General features: G+C 48.3%; 1 protein-coding gene across 1 annotated transcript in view; it reads right to left on the minus strand.

The window, feature by feature from the left end:
* Positions 1-2,047: 2,047 nt before the first annotated feature.
* Positions 2,048-16,752, minus strand: part of LOC121552783 (kinesin-like protein KIF26B) — a 32,154-nt gene continuing 17,449 nt past the window's right edge. The window contains exons 8-11 of the mRNA XM_041865814.2: positions 13,105-16,669; positions 7,468-7,637; positions 6,015-6,165; positions 2,048-2,642 (exon numbers count right to left, since the gene is read on the minus strand). Coding sequence (XP_041721748.2) covers positions 2,443-2,642; positions 6,015-6,165; positions 7,468-7,637; positions 13,105-16,669 — 4,086 coding nt within the window. The 3' untranslated portion in view covers positions 2,048-2,442. The remainder of the gene's footprint in view (positions 2,643-6,014; positions 6,166-7,467; positions 7,638-13,104; positions 16,670-16,752) is intronic.

Below are 16,752 nucleotides of genomic sequence, written 5' to 3' on the forward strand. Positions count from 1 at the left end.
TTACCTTCCCACTAGAAAACATCCGTAGTGACAGCCGATAATGGCGAAGCTGCTGCATCATATAACAATAATGTGGCTTAAGCTTAACATCTTGTGATTGACTCAAATGGACCGCTAACCCCTAGGCACGCCTGTAGATATGAAAGGAACATATACACTCAGTTTAACCAATGTAGTAATTGCATCGCCTTCTGATAGGCTAGGTGGATTTTTTTGCCATACTGCTTGGACCTATTCAGTCTTTTCAGATCCACAGGACAGACGGAGTGCATGGGGTAGCCTGGTCCCAGATATGTTTGTGCAGTCTTGCCAGCTCCTTCCAGATCACAGGAGGTTGGTGGCACCTTAATTGGGGAGAACGGGCTCGTGGTAATGACTGGAGCGGAATTAGTGGAATGGTATCAAATACATCAAACACATGGTTTCCAGATGTTTGATGCCATTCCATTTGCTCCGTTCCGGACATTATTATGAGCCGTTCTCCCCTCAACAGCCTCCACTGTTACAGATTAAACCGATGTGGGGCCAGGCTAGCCAAGGGGGGGTAGGAGCTAGAGCGCCGTTTGGGATTCAGTGTTACTGTTGTTCTCTGTGGTAGTGTTTTGTCTCCCTTCTCAAACTACAGTTTGAAACAGTACACTCTGTGTTTGCATTAATAATAACACATCAGCATTGCGTGCCAGGCCTCCAGCTCTCACACAAAGTCATCAGACTTAGGTGAATGAACAAAACACAAGGGGTACACAACCACTTTAGAACAGTTTATCCTTTGTCATCAAAGTTAAAGGATACAGTAGGGGGCTACATAGCAATACCATAATAAATACAGAGAAATATGAAGACATGTAGCTTTTAAAGAGTTGACATACAACATGCTGATACTGTAAATAGGATTCATAAAACAGACATCATGGAGTGTGTGTGTGTGTGTGTGTATGTTTATGTGTGTGAGTGTGTGTGGGAAAAATGTAACAATAATATACGTTAGGTAAGTATTCACCCCCTGAGTCAATACATGTTAGAAACAACTTTGGCAGTGATTACAAATGTGAGTCTGCTTGGTTTAGTCTCTAAGAGCTTTGAACCATTATTCTTTTCAAAATTATTCAAGCTCTGTCAAGGTGTTGGGGGTCATGGCTACACAGTCTTGCCATATATTTTCCAGCAGATCTAAGTCAAAACTGTAACTTTGCCACTCAGGAACATTCACTGTCTTCTTGGTAAGCAACTCCAGTGTAGATGTGGCCTTGTGTTGTAGGTTATTGTCCTGCTGAAAGGTGAATTTGTTTCCCAGTGTCTGGTGGAAAGCAGACTGAACATGGGCTCATGGTGACATCCCTGAGCAGTTTCATTCCTGTCCTGCAGCTCAGTTCAGAAGGACGAATTTGATGTGTCTGGGTGGTTTAATATATAATCCACAGCATAATATCTGTTTTGTTATTGTTACCCATCTACCAATCACTGCCCTTCTTTACGAGGCTTTGGAAAAGCTTGCTGGACTTTGAAGTTGAATCTGTGCATGAAATTCAATAGTTGACTGAGTGACCATACAGATGTTGTATGTATGGGGGACAGAGGAAGGGGTAGTAAGTAGTCTTGCCTTGTGCGAGCCAAAACAGCTCATAGGGCAGGACCCTATCTTCTGTTTCTATAGCGTGAGGCAGCTTGATGTACAAGTACAAATTCGTACAGTCTTTGGTATGACTCAGCCATGGAGCGAACTCACAACCTTCTCAATCTCAGGGCGGACACTCTAACCCCAAGGCCACTGAGTTGGTACAGAGGAAGGGGTAGTCATTCAAAAATCATGTCAATACCAATTTCGCACATAGTGAATCCATGTAACTTATTATGTGATTTGTTAAGCCAAATTTGACTACTGGACTAATTTAGGCTTGCCTAAACAAAGGGGGTAAATACTTATGCAACAACTCGATTTTTGTTATTACATTTGTATTCATTTGTAAACATTTGTAGAATTTTCTTTTCACTTTACATTATGGATTATTTTGTGTAAATCAATGACAAAAAATATCACAATTAAATCCATTTCAATCCCACTTTGTAACGCAACAAAATGTGAACAAAATTCAAGGGGGGTGAATACTTAAGAAACCCACTGTAACAGTGAATATTGACCTGTATCCTGTGTCAGAAGAACATACATCATTCAGAGTAAGAGTGCTCTGTGGCATTCAGAGATGTAGATTCCACTCCCTCTTCTTCAGGAGAAGTCAACACTGAGTGATACTTCTCACTACTGTTAGGGAGTTGAAATGCAAATACCTGTGTATGTTTTCAAGTGGAATTCAGATAAGCATAAAAAGACGATGGTATTCCATCTCTCTCTCTCCTCGCTCTCTCTCTCTCTCTCTCTCTCTCTCTCTCTCTGTAAAGCTCTCTCTTTGTACATCTATTAACAACAATGGGAACAAAATTACACTAAATTCCCATGAATCCTTGCTGCTGTTCCGTCCGGCGGCGTCTCCTCGCTTGCCGGCGCTTGGTGGCGATGTCAAAGCACGTGACCATCATGACGTTGGCCTTGCAGAGGTTGACCCTGCTCTCCAGCCTTGCCGTGACCACCTCCAATGCTTCCAGGTGTTCCAGAGAGTCAACCTCAAATGTCTGCCACAGGTCAACTACACAAACAACACAGTGATCAGTGATGACTGGCCACCAAATAAACATTGTAAAAAACTGGCTATTTTAGCTAGCCATCATCTTACTATAACATGAACTACAGAGGCCTCTCAGGATCAACATTAGCCACATAACACCCTTACAAACACACCAGACTGTCACACCCTGGTTCTGGGGACTCTATATGTTGAGCCAGGGTGTGTAGATTCCATGTGTTTATGTTCTGTGTGAGAGTTCTAGTTGTTGCTTTTCTATGTTGGCCAGAGTGGCTCCCAATCAGAGGCAACGAGTGTCAGCTGTTGCTGGTTGTCTCTGATTGGGAGCCATATTTAAACAGTCTGTTTCCCTTAGTGTTTGTGGGATCTTGTTTCCGTTTGGTTGTTTCTGTGTTAACCGTAGGACTGCACGTTTCGTTTATTGTTTTGTTGTTATATTATCACTTAAGATAATAAAGTTAAGTATGTTCGCAACTAACGCTGCGCATTGGTCTACTCTCTACGACGATCGTGACAGAAGATCCCACCATATCAGGACCAAGCAGCGTGTCCAGGAGCAGGCAGCCTGGACGTGGGAGCAGATCTTGGACGGGCAGGGGTCCTGGACCTGGGAGGAAATCCAGGCCGGGATGGATCGCCGTCCATGGAGTGAGACGGTAGAGGCGCGACGGAGAGAGGAGCAACGGCGTCAACAGTGTCGTCGTCGGACGGACGAGAGGCAACCCCAAAAAAACATTTAGGGGGGGGCACATGGCATGGACGACGGGGCTGCTGGAGGCAGATAAGGGGCGAATTCAGAAGGCCACCAGATTACGGGAGCCATTGGTGAGAAGAGGGAAGGAAGATGTAGAGGCGCGGCGAGAGGTACTGAGGTGTATTGCCAGTCCGGTCCGGCCCGTTCCTGATCCCCGTTTAAGGCCAGTGGTGTGTGTTCCCAGTACGGTCCGGCCTGTTCCTGCCCCTCGCACCAAGTGTACGGTGCGCGTCGCCAGCCCGGCCCGGCCTGTTCCTGCCCCTCGCACCAAGTGTACGGTGCGCGTCGCCAGCCCGGCCCGGCCTGTTCCTGCCCCTCGCACCAAGTGTACGGTGCGCGTCGCCAGCCCGGCCCGGCCTGTTCCTGCCCCTCGCACCAAGTGTACGGTGCGCGCCGCCAGCCCGGCCCGGCCTGTTCCTGCCCCTCGCACGCAGGCATGTCGGTGCGCGTCGCCAGCCCGGCCCGGCCTGTTCCTGCCCCTCGCACCAAGTGTACGGTGCGCGTCGCCAGCCCGGCCCGGCCTGTTCCTGCCCCTCGCACCAAGCCTACGGTGCGCGTTGCCAGCCCAGCCCGGCCTGTTCCTGCTCCCGCACCAAGCCTACGGTGTGCGTCGCCAGCCCGGCCCGGCCTGTTCCTGCTCCCCGCACCAAGCCTAGGGTGTGCGTCGCCAGCCCGGCCCGGCTTGTTCCTGCCACTCGCACCAAGCCCACGGTGCGCGTCGCCAGCCCGGCCCGGCCTGTTCCTGCCACTCGCACCAAACCTACGGTGCGCGTCGCCAGCCCGGCCCGGCCTGTTCCTGCCCCTCGCACCAAGTGTACGGTGCGCGGTCGCCAGCCCGGCCCGGCCTGTTCCTGCCCCTCGCACCAAGTGTACGGTGCGCGTCGCCAGCCCGGCCCGGCCTGTTCCTGCCCCTCGCACCAAGTGTACGGTGCGCGTCGCCAGCCCGTCCCGGCCTGTTCCTGCCCCTCGCACCAAGCCTACGGTGCGCGTTGCCAGCCCAGCCCGGCCTGTTCCTGCTCCCCGCACCAAGCCTACGGTGTGCGTCGCCAGCCCGGCCCGGCCTGTTCCTGCTCCCGCACCAAGCCTAGGGTGTGCGTCGCCAGCCCGGCCCGGCTTGTTCCTGCCACTCGCACCAAGCCTAGGTGCGCGCGCCAGCCCGGCCCGGCCTGTTCCTGCCACTCGCACCAAGCCTACGGTGCGCGTCGCCAGCCCGGCCCGGCCTGTTCCTGCCACTCGCACCAAACCTACGGTGCGCGTCGCCAGCCCGGCCCGGCCTGTTCCTGCCACTCGCACCAAACCTACGGTGCGCGTCGTCAGCCCGGCCCGGCCTGTTCCTGCCACTCGCACCAAGCCTACGGTGCGCGTCGCCAGCCCGGCCCGGCCTGTTCCTGCCACTCGCACCAAACCTACGGTGCGCGTCGCCAGCCCGGCCCGGCCTGTTCCTGCCACTCGCACCAAACCTACGGTGCGCGTCGCCAGCCCGGCCCGGCCTGTTCCTGCCACTCGCACCAAACCTACGGTGCGCGTCGCCAGCCCGGCCCGGCCTGTTCCTGCCACTCGCACCAAGCCTACGGTGCGCGTCGCCAGCCCGGCACCGCCTGTTCCTGCTACTCGCACCAAGCCAGGGGTGCGAGTCGTCAGCCTGGTAAGGCCCGTTCCTGCTCCACGCACCAAGCCAGGGGTGCGTATCGTCAGCCCGGTCCGGCCCGTTGCTGCTCCACGCACCAAGCCAGGGGTGCGCATCGTCAGCCCGGTCCGGTCCGTTCCTGCTCCACGCACCAAGCCAGGGGTGCGCGTCGTCAGTCCGGCACAACCCGTGCCTGGGTCACCGGTGCCTGATCAGGTACCGGTCAGCTGCTCCACAACGGAGCTTAAGCAATCCGCTCCTTCGATGTCCAGTCCAGCTCCAGCCAGCGGGGCCAGACCGGACCAGGGGCGCTACGGGGGAATTATTGAAGGGTGGTGGTCAAGCCCGGAGCCGGAACCGCCTCCGAGGAGGAATGCCCACCCAGCCCTCCCCTGGTTTATTTATGTGGAGGCGTGGTCGCAGTCCGCGCCTTTGGGGGGGGGGTACTGTCACACCCTGGTTCTGGGGACTCTATATGTTGAGCCAGGGTGTGTAGATTCCATGTGTTTATGTTCTGTGTGGGAGTTCTAGTTGTTGCTTTTCTATGTTGGCCAGAGTGTCTCCCAATCAGAGGCAACGAGTGTCAGCTGTTGCTGGTTGTCTCTGATTGGGAGCCATATTTAAACAGTCTGTTTCCCTTAGTGTTTGTGGGATCTTGTTTCCGTTTGGTTGTTTCTGTGTTAACCGTAGGACTGCACGTTTCGTTTATTGTTTTGTTGTTATATTATCACTTAAGATAATAAAGTTAAGTATGTTCGCAACTAACGCTGCGCATTGGTCTACTCTCTACGACGATCGTGACACAGACAAGGACATGAGATAAGAAGAGATACCGATTCTATGGCAATATGAAGACTCCATGGCAATTGTTGCTATTGCATTGGTCAATAATGAAAATATGATTGTTAACACACCTTGTAATGTAAGTCCAGTTGCTTTGAGGAATAAACTGACTAGTTAATTAATAACGGATTAATCTATAGTAAACACTCACACTCTTGGTTCCATTTCCCTGGCTCCAGCATGAGATTCTGTTTGGCCAGCTCCAGCTCGCTCTTCAGGCTGTTGTACTTGGCTCTCACCTCTTCGATCCTCTGCTGACGGTGCTCCAGGAACTTGAGTTTGGCACTGAAGCAGGCTATTCCCTGTTAACAACAACACAGCCAAGGACAATGAGAGCTTCAGCTAAACATCAGTTTACACAGAGAAGAGCCTCTTCAGAACAACAAACCTAATATTATGGATGTGAATACCAAATGGCACCCTATTCCCTAAATATCGTAATACTTTTGACCACAGCCCTATGGGAATAGGGTGCCATTTGGGACGTATCCTCGGACTATACCTTAGAGATCGGAAAATAGTCAATTTTCAAAGTTTAGTGTATAGTGTATATGTATTGTATTCATATACAAAAGAAAATATGTGGACACCCCTTAAAATTAGTAGATTCGGCTATTTCAGCCACACCCGTTGCTGACAGGTGGATAAAATCATGCAATCTGCATAGACAAACATTGGCAGTAGAATGGCTCGTACTGAAGAGCTCAGTGACTTTCAAAGTGGCACCATCATAGGATGTCACCTTTCCAACAAGTACATTTCTGCCCTGTTATTGTGAAGTGGAAATCACGCTTCACCATCTGCCAGTCCGACGGACGGATCTGGGTTTGGTGGATGCCAGGACAACACTACCTGCCCGAATGCATAGTGCCAACTGTAAAGTTTGGTGGAGGAGGAATAATGGTCTGGGGCTGTTTTTCATGTTTCGAGCTGGGCCCCTTAGTTCCAGTGAAGAGAAATCTTAACGTTACAGCATACAATGACATTCTAGATGATTCTGTGCTTCCAACTTTGTGGCAACAGTTTGGGGAAGGCCCTTTCCTGTTTCAGCATGACAATGCCCCTGTGCACAAAAGCGAGGTCCATACAGAAATGTTTTGTTGAGATTGGTGTGGAAGAACTTGACTGGCCTGCACAGAGCCCTGACCTCAACCCCATTGAACACCTTTGGGATGAATTGGAACTCCGACCGCGAGCCAGGCCTAATCGCCCAACATCAGTGCCCAACCTCACTAATGCTCTTGTGGTTGAATGGAAGCAAGCAAGTCCCCGTAGCAATGTTCCAACATCTAGTGGAAAGTCTTCGCAGAAGAGTGGAGGCTGTTATAGCAGCAAAGGGGGGACCAATTCCATATAAATGCCCATGATTTTGGAATGAGATGTAGTGTATGTATGTATGTATGTACTGCACATGGAGATTATACATGTTAGTATCATGTAATGCATTGTACGCTTGCATTGTAAGTTTGCCATTGTTCTTGAGTTGTGTTTGGCTATTTATGTGTTTGTACACAAACTCAAGAATAGCCCTGATTTCCCCTGATAAACTAAATGTGTATCCAAGCCTATCTTAAAACACCAACACTGACATCTCTTCCCCTCACCTGTTTGCCTGCTCCTCCTCTCCTCTGCAGCCTCTCCACGTCATCTATCTCATAGACCTTGATCTCGTAGGCCTCTGGGATGCCCCTGTCTACCCAGCGAGACCTGGGCCCACTGGCTGGCCTCCTCAGAGACAGGGACGTGCTATGGGACAGATGCCGCGGGTGTGAACCTACAGGTCAGATGAAATGGAATAAGATAGAGTAGAGTAGAGTAGTGTAGTGTAGTGTAGTGTAGAGTAGAGTAGTGTAGAGTAGTGTAGAGTAGTGTAGTGTAGAGTAGTGTAGAGTAGTGTAGTGTAGAGTAGAGTAGTGTAGTGTAGAGTAGAGTTGTGTAGAGTAGTGTAGTATAGTGTAGAGTAGTGTAGAGTAGTGTAGAGTCGTGTAGAGTCGTGTAGTGTAGTGTAGAGTAGAGTAGTGTAGAGTAGTATAGTGTAGAGTAGTGTAGTGTAGTGTAGTGTAGAGTAGTGTAGAGTAGTGTAGTGTAGAGTAGAGTAGTGTAGTGTAGAGTAGTGTAGTGTAGAGTAGTGCAGTGTAGTGTAGGGTAGAGTAGAGTAGTGTAGAGTAGGGTAGAGTAGAGTAGTGTAGAGTAGTGTAGAGAAGAGAAGAGAAGAGAAGAGAAGAGAAGAGAAGAGAAGAGAAGAGAAGAGAAGAGAAGAGAAGAGAAGAGTAGTGTAGTGTAGTATATTATAGTGTAGACTAGAGTAGTGTAGTGTAGAGTAGTGTAGAGTAGAGTAGAGTAGAGTAGAGTAGAGTAGAGTAGTGTAGTGTAGTGAAGAGTAGTGTAGAGTAGTGTAGAGTAGTATAGTGTAGTGTAGAGTAGAGTAGTGTAGAGTAGTGTAGAGTAGTGTAGAGTAGAGTAGTGTAGAGTAGTGTAGATTAGTGTAGAGTAGTGTAGTGCAGAGTAGTGTAGAGTAGTGTAGAGTAGAGTAGAGTAGAGTAGCGTAGCGTAGAGTTGTGTATTGTAGAGTATAGTAGTGTAGAGTAGAGTAGAGTAGTGTAGAGTAGAGTAGTGTAGAGTAGTGTAGTGCAGAGTAGTGTAGAGTAGTGTAGTGTAGAGTAGAGTAGAGTAGTGTAGAGTAGAGTAGTGTAGAGTAGAGTAGAGTAGAGTAGAGTAGAGTAGAGTAGTGTAGAGTAGTGTAGAGTAGTGTAGTGCAGAGTAGTGTAGAGTAGTGTAGTGTAGAGTAGAGTAGAGTAGAGTAGAGTAGTGTAGAGTAGAGTAGAGTAGTGTAGAGTAGTGTAGAGTAGTGTAGAGTAGTGTAGAGTAGAGTAGTGTAGAGTAGTGTAGTGTAGTGTAGAGTAGAGTAGAGTAGCGTAGAGTTGTGTAGAGTAGTGTAGTGTAGAGTAGTGTTGAGTAGTATAGTGTAGAGTAGTGTAGAGTAGAGTAGTGTAGTGTAGTGTAGAGTAGAGTAGAGTAGAGTAGTGTAGAGTAGTGTAGAGTAGTGTAGAGTAGAGTAGTGTAGTGTAGAGTAGAGTAGAGTAGAGTAGCGTAGAGTAGCGTATAGTTGTGTAGAGTAGTGTAGAGTAGAGTAGTGTAGTGTAGAGTAGAGTAGAGTAGTGTAGAGTAGAGTAGAGTAGAGTAGTGTAGAGTAGAGTAGTGTAGAGTAGTGTAGTGTAGAGTAGTGTAGAGTAGTGTAGTGTAGAGTAGAGTAGAGTAGTGTAGAGTAGTGTAGAGTAGTGTAGTGTAGAGTAGAGTAGTGTAGAGTAGTGTAGAGTAGTGTAGTGTAGAGTTGTGTAGAGTAGTGTAGTGTAGTGTAGTGTAGAGTAGTATAGTGTAGAGTAGTGTAGAGTAGTGTAGTGTAGAGTAGAGTAGTGTAGAGTCGTGTAGAGTCGTGTAGTGTAGAGTAGTGTAGAGTAGTATAGTGTAAAGTAGTGTAGAGTAGTGTAGAGTAGTGTAGAGTAGTGTAGAGTAGTGTAGAGTAGTGTAGTGTAGAGTAGTGTAGAGTAGTGTAGAGTAGAGTAGAGTAGTATAGTATAGTGTAGAGTAGTGTAGTGTAGTGCAGTGTAGAGTAGTGTATTGTAGTGTAGTGTAGAGTAGTGTAGAGCAGAGTAGTGTAGAGTAGTATAGAGTAGAGTAGTGTAGTGTAGTGTAGTATAGTGTAGACTAGAGTAGTGTAGTGTAGAGTAGAGTAGAGTAGTATAGTGCAGAGTAGTGTAGAGTAGAGTAGTGTAGAGTAGTATAGTGTAGAGTACAGTAGAGTAGAGTAGAGTAGAGTAGAGTAGAGTAGAGTAGAGTAGAGTAGTGTAGAGTAGAGTAGTGTAGTGTAGAGTTGAGTAGTGTAGAGTAGTGTAGAGTAGAGCAGTGTAGAGTAGAGTAGTGTAGAGTAGTGTAGTGTAGTGTAGAGTAGAGTAGTGTAGAGTAGTGTAGTGTAGTGTAGTGTAGTGTAGAGTAGAGTAGTGTAGTGTAGAGTTGAGTAGTGTAGAGTAGTGTAGAGTAGAGTAGAGCAGTGTAGAGTAGAGTAGTGTAGAGTAGAGTAGAGAGTAGAGTAGAGTAGTAGTAGTGTAGTGTAGTGTAGAGTAGAGTAGTGTAGTGTAGAGTAGTGTAGAGTAGTGTAGAGTAGTGTAGAGTAGTGTAGTGTAGAGTAGTGTAGAGTAGAGTAGAGTAGAGTAGTATAGTATAGTATAGTGTAGAGTTGTGTAGTGTAGTGCAGTGCAGTGTAGAGTAGTGTAGTGTAGTGTAGTGTAGAGTAGTGTAGAGCAGAGTAGTGTAGAGTAGTATAGAGTAGAGTAGTGTAGTGTAGTGTAGTGTAGTGTAGAGTAGTGTAGAGTAGAGTAGAGTAGAGTAGAGTAGTATAGTGCAGAGTAGTGTAGAGTAGAGTAGTGTAGAGTAGTATAGTGTAGAGTACAGTAGAGTAGAGTAGAGTAGAGTAGAGTAGAGTAGAGTAGTGTAGAGTAGAGTAGTGTAGAGTAGAGTAGTGTAGTGTAGTGTAGTGTAGAGTAGAGTAGAGTAGAGTAGAGTAGTGTAGTGTAGAGTAGTGTAGTGTAGAGTAGAGTAGTGTAGTGTAGAGTTGAGTAGTGTAGAGTAGTGTAGAGTAGAGTAGAGTAGTGTAGAGTAGAGTAGAGTAGTGTAGTGTAGAGTAGAGTAGAGTATTGTAGTGTAGAGTAGAGTAGTGTAGAGTAGTGTAGAGTAGTATAGTGTAGAGTAGTGTAGTGTAGTGTAGTGTAGAGTAGAGTAGAGTAGTGTAGTGTAGAGTTGAGTAGTGTAGATTAGAGTAGAGTAGAGTAGTGTAGAGTAGAGTAGAGTAGTGTAGTGTAGAGTTGTGTAGAGTAGTGTAGTGTAGAGTAGACTAGTGTAGAGTAGTATAGTGTAGAGTAGTGTAGTGTAGTGTAGTGTAGTGTAGTGTAGTGTAGAGTAGTGTAGAGTAGTGTAGTGTAGAGTAGTGTAGAGCAGTGTAGTGTAGAGTAGTGTAGAGTAGTGTAGTGTAGAGTTGTGTAGAGTAGTGTAGAGTAGTGTAGAGTAGTGTAGAGTAGAGTAGTGTAGAGTAGTGTAGTGTAGAGTAGTGTAGTGTAGAGTAGTGTAGTGTAGAGTAGTGTGGAGCAGAGAAGAGAAGAGAAGAGAAGAGAGAGAGTAGAGTAGTGTAGAGAAGAGTAGTGTAGAGTAGAGTAGTAGTAGAGTAGTGTAGTATAGTAGTAGTGTAGAGTAGAGTAGTGTAGAGTAGAGTAGTGTAGTGTAGAGTAGAGTAGTGTAGAGTAGTGTAGAGTAGAGTAGTGTAGTGTAGAGTAGTGTAGATGAGTGTAGAGTAGTGTAGTGCAGAGTAGTGTAGAGTAGTGTAGAGTAGAGGTAGTGTAGAGTAGAGTAGAGTAGAGTAGAGAAGAGAAGAGAAGAGAAGAGAAGAGAAGAGAAGAGAAGAGAAGAGAAGAGAAGAGAAGAGAAGAGAAGAGAAGAGTAGTGTAGTATATTATAGTGTAGACTAGAGTAGTGTAGAGTAGAGTAGTGTAGTGTAGAGTAGAGTAGAGTAGTGTAGAGTAGTGTAGAGTAGAGTAGTGTAGTGTAGAGTAGTGTAGATTAGTGTAGAGTAGTGTAGTGCAGAGTAGTGTAGAGTAGTGTAGTGTAGAGTAGAGTAGTGTAGAGTAGTGTAGTGTAGAGTAGAGTAGAGTAGAGTAGCGTAGAGTTGTGTAGAGTAGTGTAGTGTAGAGTAGAGTAGTGTTGAGTAGTATAGTGTAGAGTAGTGTAGTGTAGTGTAGAGTAGTGTAGAGTAGTGTAGAGTAGTGTAGAGTAGTGTAGAGTAGAGTAGAGTAGAGTAGTGTAGAGTAGAGTAGTGTAGAGTAGTGTAGTGAAGAGTAGTGTAGAGTAGAGTAGTGTAGAGTAGAGTAGTGTAGAGTAGAGTAGAGTAGAGTATAGTAGTGTAGAGTAGTGTAGAGTAGTGTAGAGTAGTGTAGTGCAGAGTAGTGTAGAGTAGTGTAGTGTAGAGTAGAGTAGTGTAGAGTAGTGTAGAGTAGTGTAGAGGAGTGTAGAGTAGTGTAGAGTAGAGTAGAGTAGTGTAGAGTAGTGTAGTGTAGTGTAGTGTAGAGTAGAGTAGAGTAGAGTAGAGTAGCGTAGAGTTGTGTAGAGTAGTGTAGTGTAGAGTAGTGTTGAGTAGTATAGTGTAGAGTAGTGTAGAGTAGAGTAGTGTAGTGTAGAGTAGAGTAGAGTAGTGTAGAGTAGTGTAGAGTAGTGTAGAGTAGAGTAGAGTAGTGTAGTGTAGAGTAGAGTAGAGTAGCGTAGAGTTGTGTAGAGTAGTGTAGTGTAGAGTAGTGTTGAGTAGTATAGTGTAGAGTAGTGTAGAGTAGAGTAGTGTAGTGTAGAGTAGAGTAGAGTAGTGTAGTGTAGAGTAGTGTAGTGTAGAGTAGTGTCGAGAAGTGTAGAGTAGTGTAGAGTAGCGTAGTGTAGAGTAGTGTAGAGTAGAGTAGAGTAGTATAGTGTAGTGTAGTGTAGAGTAGAGTAGTGTAGTGTAGTGTAGAGTAGAGTGTAGAGTAGAGTAGAGTAGAGTAGAGTAGAGTAGTGTAGTGTAGTGTAGAGTAGAGTAGATTAGTGTAGAGTAGTGTGGTGTAGTGCAGAGTAGAGTAGAGTAGAGTAGAGTAGAGTAGAGTAGAGTAGAGTAGAGTAGAGTAGAGTAGAGTAGAGTAGAGTAGTGTAATTCAGAGCCAGGGGAGGCATGAGACAAATACAAGCCCCACTAATATCTTGACTATTTTCACTTGACAATTCAATCACTTTTCTCCTTGGGCTCATTTATTAAAGATGAGACCTATACAAAATCTTTGAAGGTAAATAAGAGGACAGGAAATGCAATGAATAGTAATCTGTGAAACACCAATGAATTACATAAAAAGCCAATATTACTGTAAAAGGCATACTCTGAAAATGCACGTCGCACACATAGCTGTTCCTCACTTCATTGCACATCAGTGTTTTTATTGTTGTTAACACAAAGGACCTTGTTTACCGAATCCACACAGCTCACACCTGCTCTTTATTTTAACACAACACAAACCGCAAAGCAGAAAACATGAATCACACACTTGTAACTACAGCGACTTACAATATGACCAGCTGGTAAAACTGGTTAAAATGCAGTCATTACCAGGTAATTTCAACCAGTTTTGTCCAGTTTTGCTCGCTGTGTATTCAATTAAGGAATTACCCAGATCAGATCTTACCGTTGCTGCTCCTCCTTTTGGGGTTCCTCTCACTGCGGGTCACACTGATCATAGAACAGCTCTTATCGCTGATAGAGTCTCTGTTGGAGGTGCTGCTCCCTGTGGCTTCGCTATCCCTAACCATGCTCTCATATCCACTGCTCACCAGGCTGTTCCTATTGGTCAATAACGCTGTCTTACCCATGGCCGGGGGCAGCTCCCCGCTCAACACGCTAGTGACATCACTGGCGTGCCCGCTGAGGTGGTTGGGCCTGCGAGGTGCTGTCACCCTGGCATAGGGCGAGGGTACAGGGTGAACAGGGTGAGCCTCTCCCATGGATCTACAGGTAGCTCCAGCCGCTGCCGCCATCTTGTCTAGAACTAGTCCTCCGGAGGCCCCGCCAGAGGGGTAGGGCTCTCTGCCGATCTGGAGGAGCTCTGAGATGCGCCCGTTGATGACCCGGACTGGGGACTTTGCTACGAGGCGTGGTGGTAGGGTCTGGGGCGAGGGGGTCTGGTTTCGGCTTAGAGACTGGGTGGACCAGAGTGGACCATGCTCAGGGCTCCTCCCATCAGGGGACAGACTGGCACTCCTGTTGATGGACTGATGGAGTGCCTTGGGAGAGAAGCTGAGGTTCTTGGTCCTGGGGATGGATATCCGGCGGACCTTAGGGCTGGTCATCATCAGTTTCCCCACCGCGGAGAGCTTAGATCGGCTGGTTCTAGGAGACTGGAGGGCTGTGGAGTTGGGGGTGTTGGGCTCAGTTATAAAGGTTGACCTGCTGGTTTTGGGAGAATGGGGTGTGTTGGGGGTGTTCTTGTCAGTCAAGGGGATGGACCTAGGGGCCCTCCTGGGGCTCCTGCTGGCCCGGGGTAGGGTGGGGTGGCTGGACTCCCCTTCCCAACTCCCCTTGGAGCTCCCCATGGAGCTCACAGAGGACAGGCTACTGCCTCGGTCCAGAGTGTGGAACTCCAGCGGTATTCTACCTAAAGAGTTGGTCCTGCTAGCCAACTGCTCTAGTTTAGCACTGAAAAGCCTACTGCTTTCCTCTATGGGGGATTCCATCTTACCGCTATCATGTCTAACACTCGGAGTGGATGGCATGGGCTCCAACGGTGAACTACTGGCTGTGCTGAGAGGACTGTTACTAGTTCTCTGTCTCTGCTGCTGCTCCAGGCTGTACTTCCGAGCTGGTGAGAATGGGAGAGGGAGGCTCTCCCTGGCCCAGGAGAAGATCCCCTGCCTGGCTGAGGACGGCCTCCTCTCCAGGGTCACCCAGGGACTACCAGGGGTGGATGATTTAAAGTCTGGGGCTTTATCTTTATACTCCTCGCTCATTACATAGCTCTCCTGCTTGTTGATATTATACCAGCCTCTTGGTAGACTGGCTGTTCTGTGGTGGGTAGCTGCAGGGTAACCAGGGATACAGTTCTCTGGTGTATTCCTGCTCCTTTCACTACTGTCTCCTGGTGTCTTTGGAGTAATTAGGGAAGATGGAACAGGTAAGACCCGGTCATAACAGGTGAGGGAACAGGTGGTATACTCCCCTCCTCTGGGATAGCTCCTTTCTGCTTGGTTACCACTCCTCCCACTGGCCCTATTCCCTGATGACATCATCTCATAGCAACCGGCCTCTTCCCAGGCATGTGTGTCACATGATGCAATACTATTAGTTTGACCTGGGAAAGGCATCAAAATGCTCTCGTTGGTATTCCTCACGTGATTCCTCTCAGTAATAAAGAACGCACCTTCTGTCTCCATCGCCGTTTTATTTCCTGAACCTTTTAGATTATCTTTCTTCTTGGGTTCAGCATAAGCATCCACTCGCATGAAACGGGTGTTAGAAACCCCTCGGAGATGACGAGACCCTTCCACATCACTACTCCTCCTACTGAGGTCAGCGAGCGAGGGGTTTATAAAGGAGGGCAAGACCCGGTTCTCCACCCTGGAGAGAGAAGACATGGCCTTGGGTTTGGTGTTGACTTCCACAGCCATGGTCTTAGTGGTATTAGCAGGGTCCATGGCCTTGGGTTTGGTGTTGACTTCCACAGCCATGGTCTTAGTGGTAGTAGCAGGGTCCATGGCCTTGGGTTTGGTGTTGACTTCCACAGCCATGGTCTTAGTGGTAGTAGCAGGGTCCATGGCCTTGATAGTGGAGCCTGTATTAGTAGTAGTAGAATCTTCACTAACGTTACTGATAATCCTGATGGGAAGGGAACCCAGTACAGACCCTGAAGAAGCCTGGCCAGAGGAGGAGTGGGCATCCCTGATCCTGATGATATTCCCCGCCTGGCCTCCTCTCTCCAGTGCCCCACTGATGGTCACCTCCTCCACCATGGTGAACACCAGCTCGTCCTGACCCGTCTGGTCCAATGGCTGCTGGACCATCACCGTGATGGTGGCCTTCATTTCCTTCAGGTCCGACTCTCTAGTAGGCAGCTGGGAAAGCTGAGGAAGGATCCTCTCTCCTAGGAGAACACTGGTAGCCAAGGAGGAGGTGGTGGAGGACGAGGAGGATGGAGAGAGAGAAGGGGATAGCGGAGAGCTCTTGCCCGCCGGAGGGGTCCTGGTCTGGTGTTGCAGCAAGCCAGGCCTCCCTGGGTATCCAGCTGGCTCCAGAGACAGGGGAAGAAGAGACAGAGGAAGAGGAGAATGAGAGCTTGGCACAGGGCTGTTCTGAGTGTAGATTTCACTGTGCTGCGGCAGAAAGCTGTACTCAGGGGGGTTGCCTTGGTTCTGGCAGGCTGGATGTAAACTGATAAAGCCACAGGGGTTTGGTTGGTCCTCGTTGGAGCTGGCTGCACTTCCCTCCTCACAGTCATACAGACCAGAGTCCTCTCTCTGAAAACTGTCGACCGGAAAACTGCCATCTGTCACCAGGCTCTCTTTCTCACCCACAATGGAAAGCTCACTATACTTCACCTTCATATTCAGTGGTTTCAAGAAGGAGGTATTTTCCTCAGTCTCAGTTCTGCCTGAGCCATCTTGGGGGACTGGAGGGGACTCGGTCATGGCAGAAGGTTCTTTTAAGGATGACTTGGTAACTGTCTCACTGCCGTCGATGCACCCGAGTCGCTCCTGCAGCTCTGCAAACGTGTCACACTTAAGACTTAAGTACCTCTCACATTGGCCCACTTCTGCTGTATTCTGAGGAAGTTGTTCTTGGATGATGCTCTCATTCTTCTTCCTCTCTCCCTGCAGTCTGGGCACGATGTTTAGAAGGTGCTGCAATAGCTCTTGCTTTAGAGCAGAAAGCTCGGCGTCCTCCGATTCCGCTTCAGCCTTATTCTGTTGTAGAGAGTGGATGATGGGGGTAAACTCCGGCTGGCCCTGGCCCTGATGGGTCAGCTCCGCACTGGGCTGCTGGACCGAGCCATCGGGGTTGATGTGGATGACCGTGTCACAGGACTGGTCGCTGCTGGAGTGGTCATCCAGCAGGTCACCGTCGAGCCTGAGCTGGGGCAGGTCACTGAGGTCAGAGTCCACAGCATTGGTGGAGTGGAACGCTCTGAGAGAGAAGGGACGACTCCCTCCACTCCTCTCTCTACTCAGGCTTCTACCACTGGGAGAGCAGGATGTTGAATGCTGGGAGAGAGAGAGAGAGAGAGAGAGAGAGAGAGAGAGAGAGAGAGAGAGAGAGAGAGAGAGAGAGAGAGAGAGAGAGAGAG

Source organism: Coregonus clupeaformis, chromosome 36 (genome assembly GCF_020615455.1).
Source record: "Coregonus clupeaformis isolate EN_2021a chromosome 36, ASM2061545v1, whole genome shotgun sequence".
NCBI lineage: Eukaryota > Metazoa > Chordata > Actinopteri > Salmoniformes > Salmonidae > Coregonus > Coregonus clupeaformis.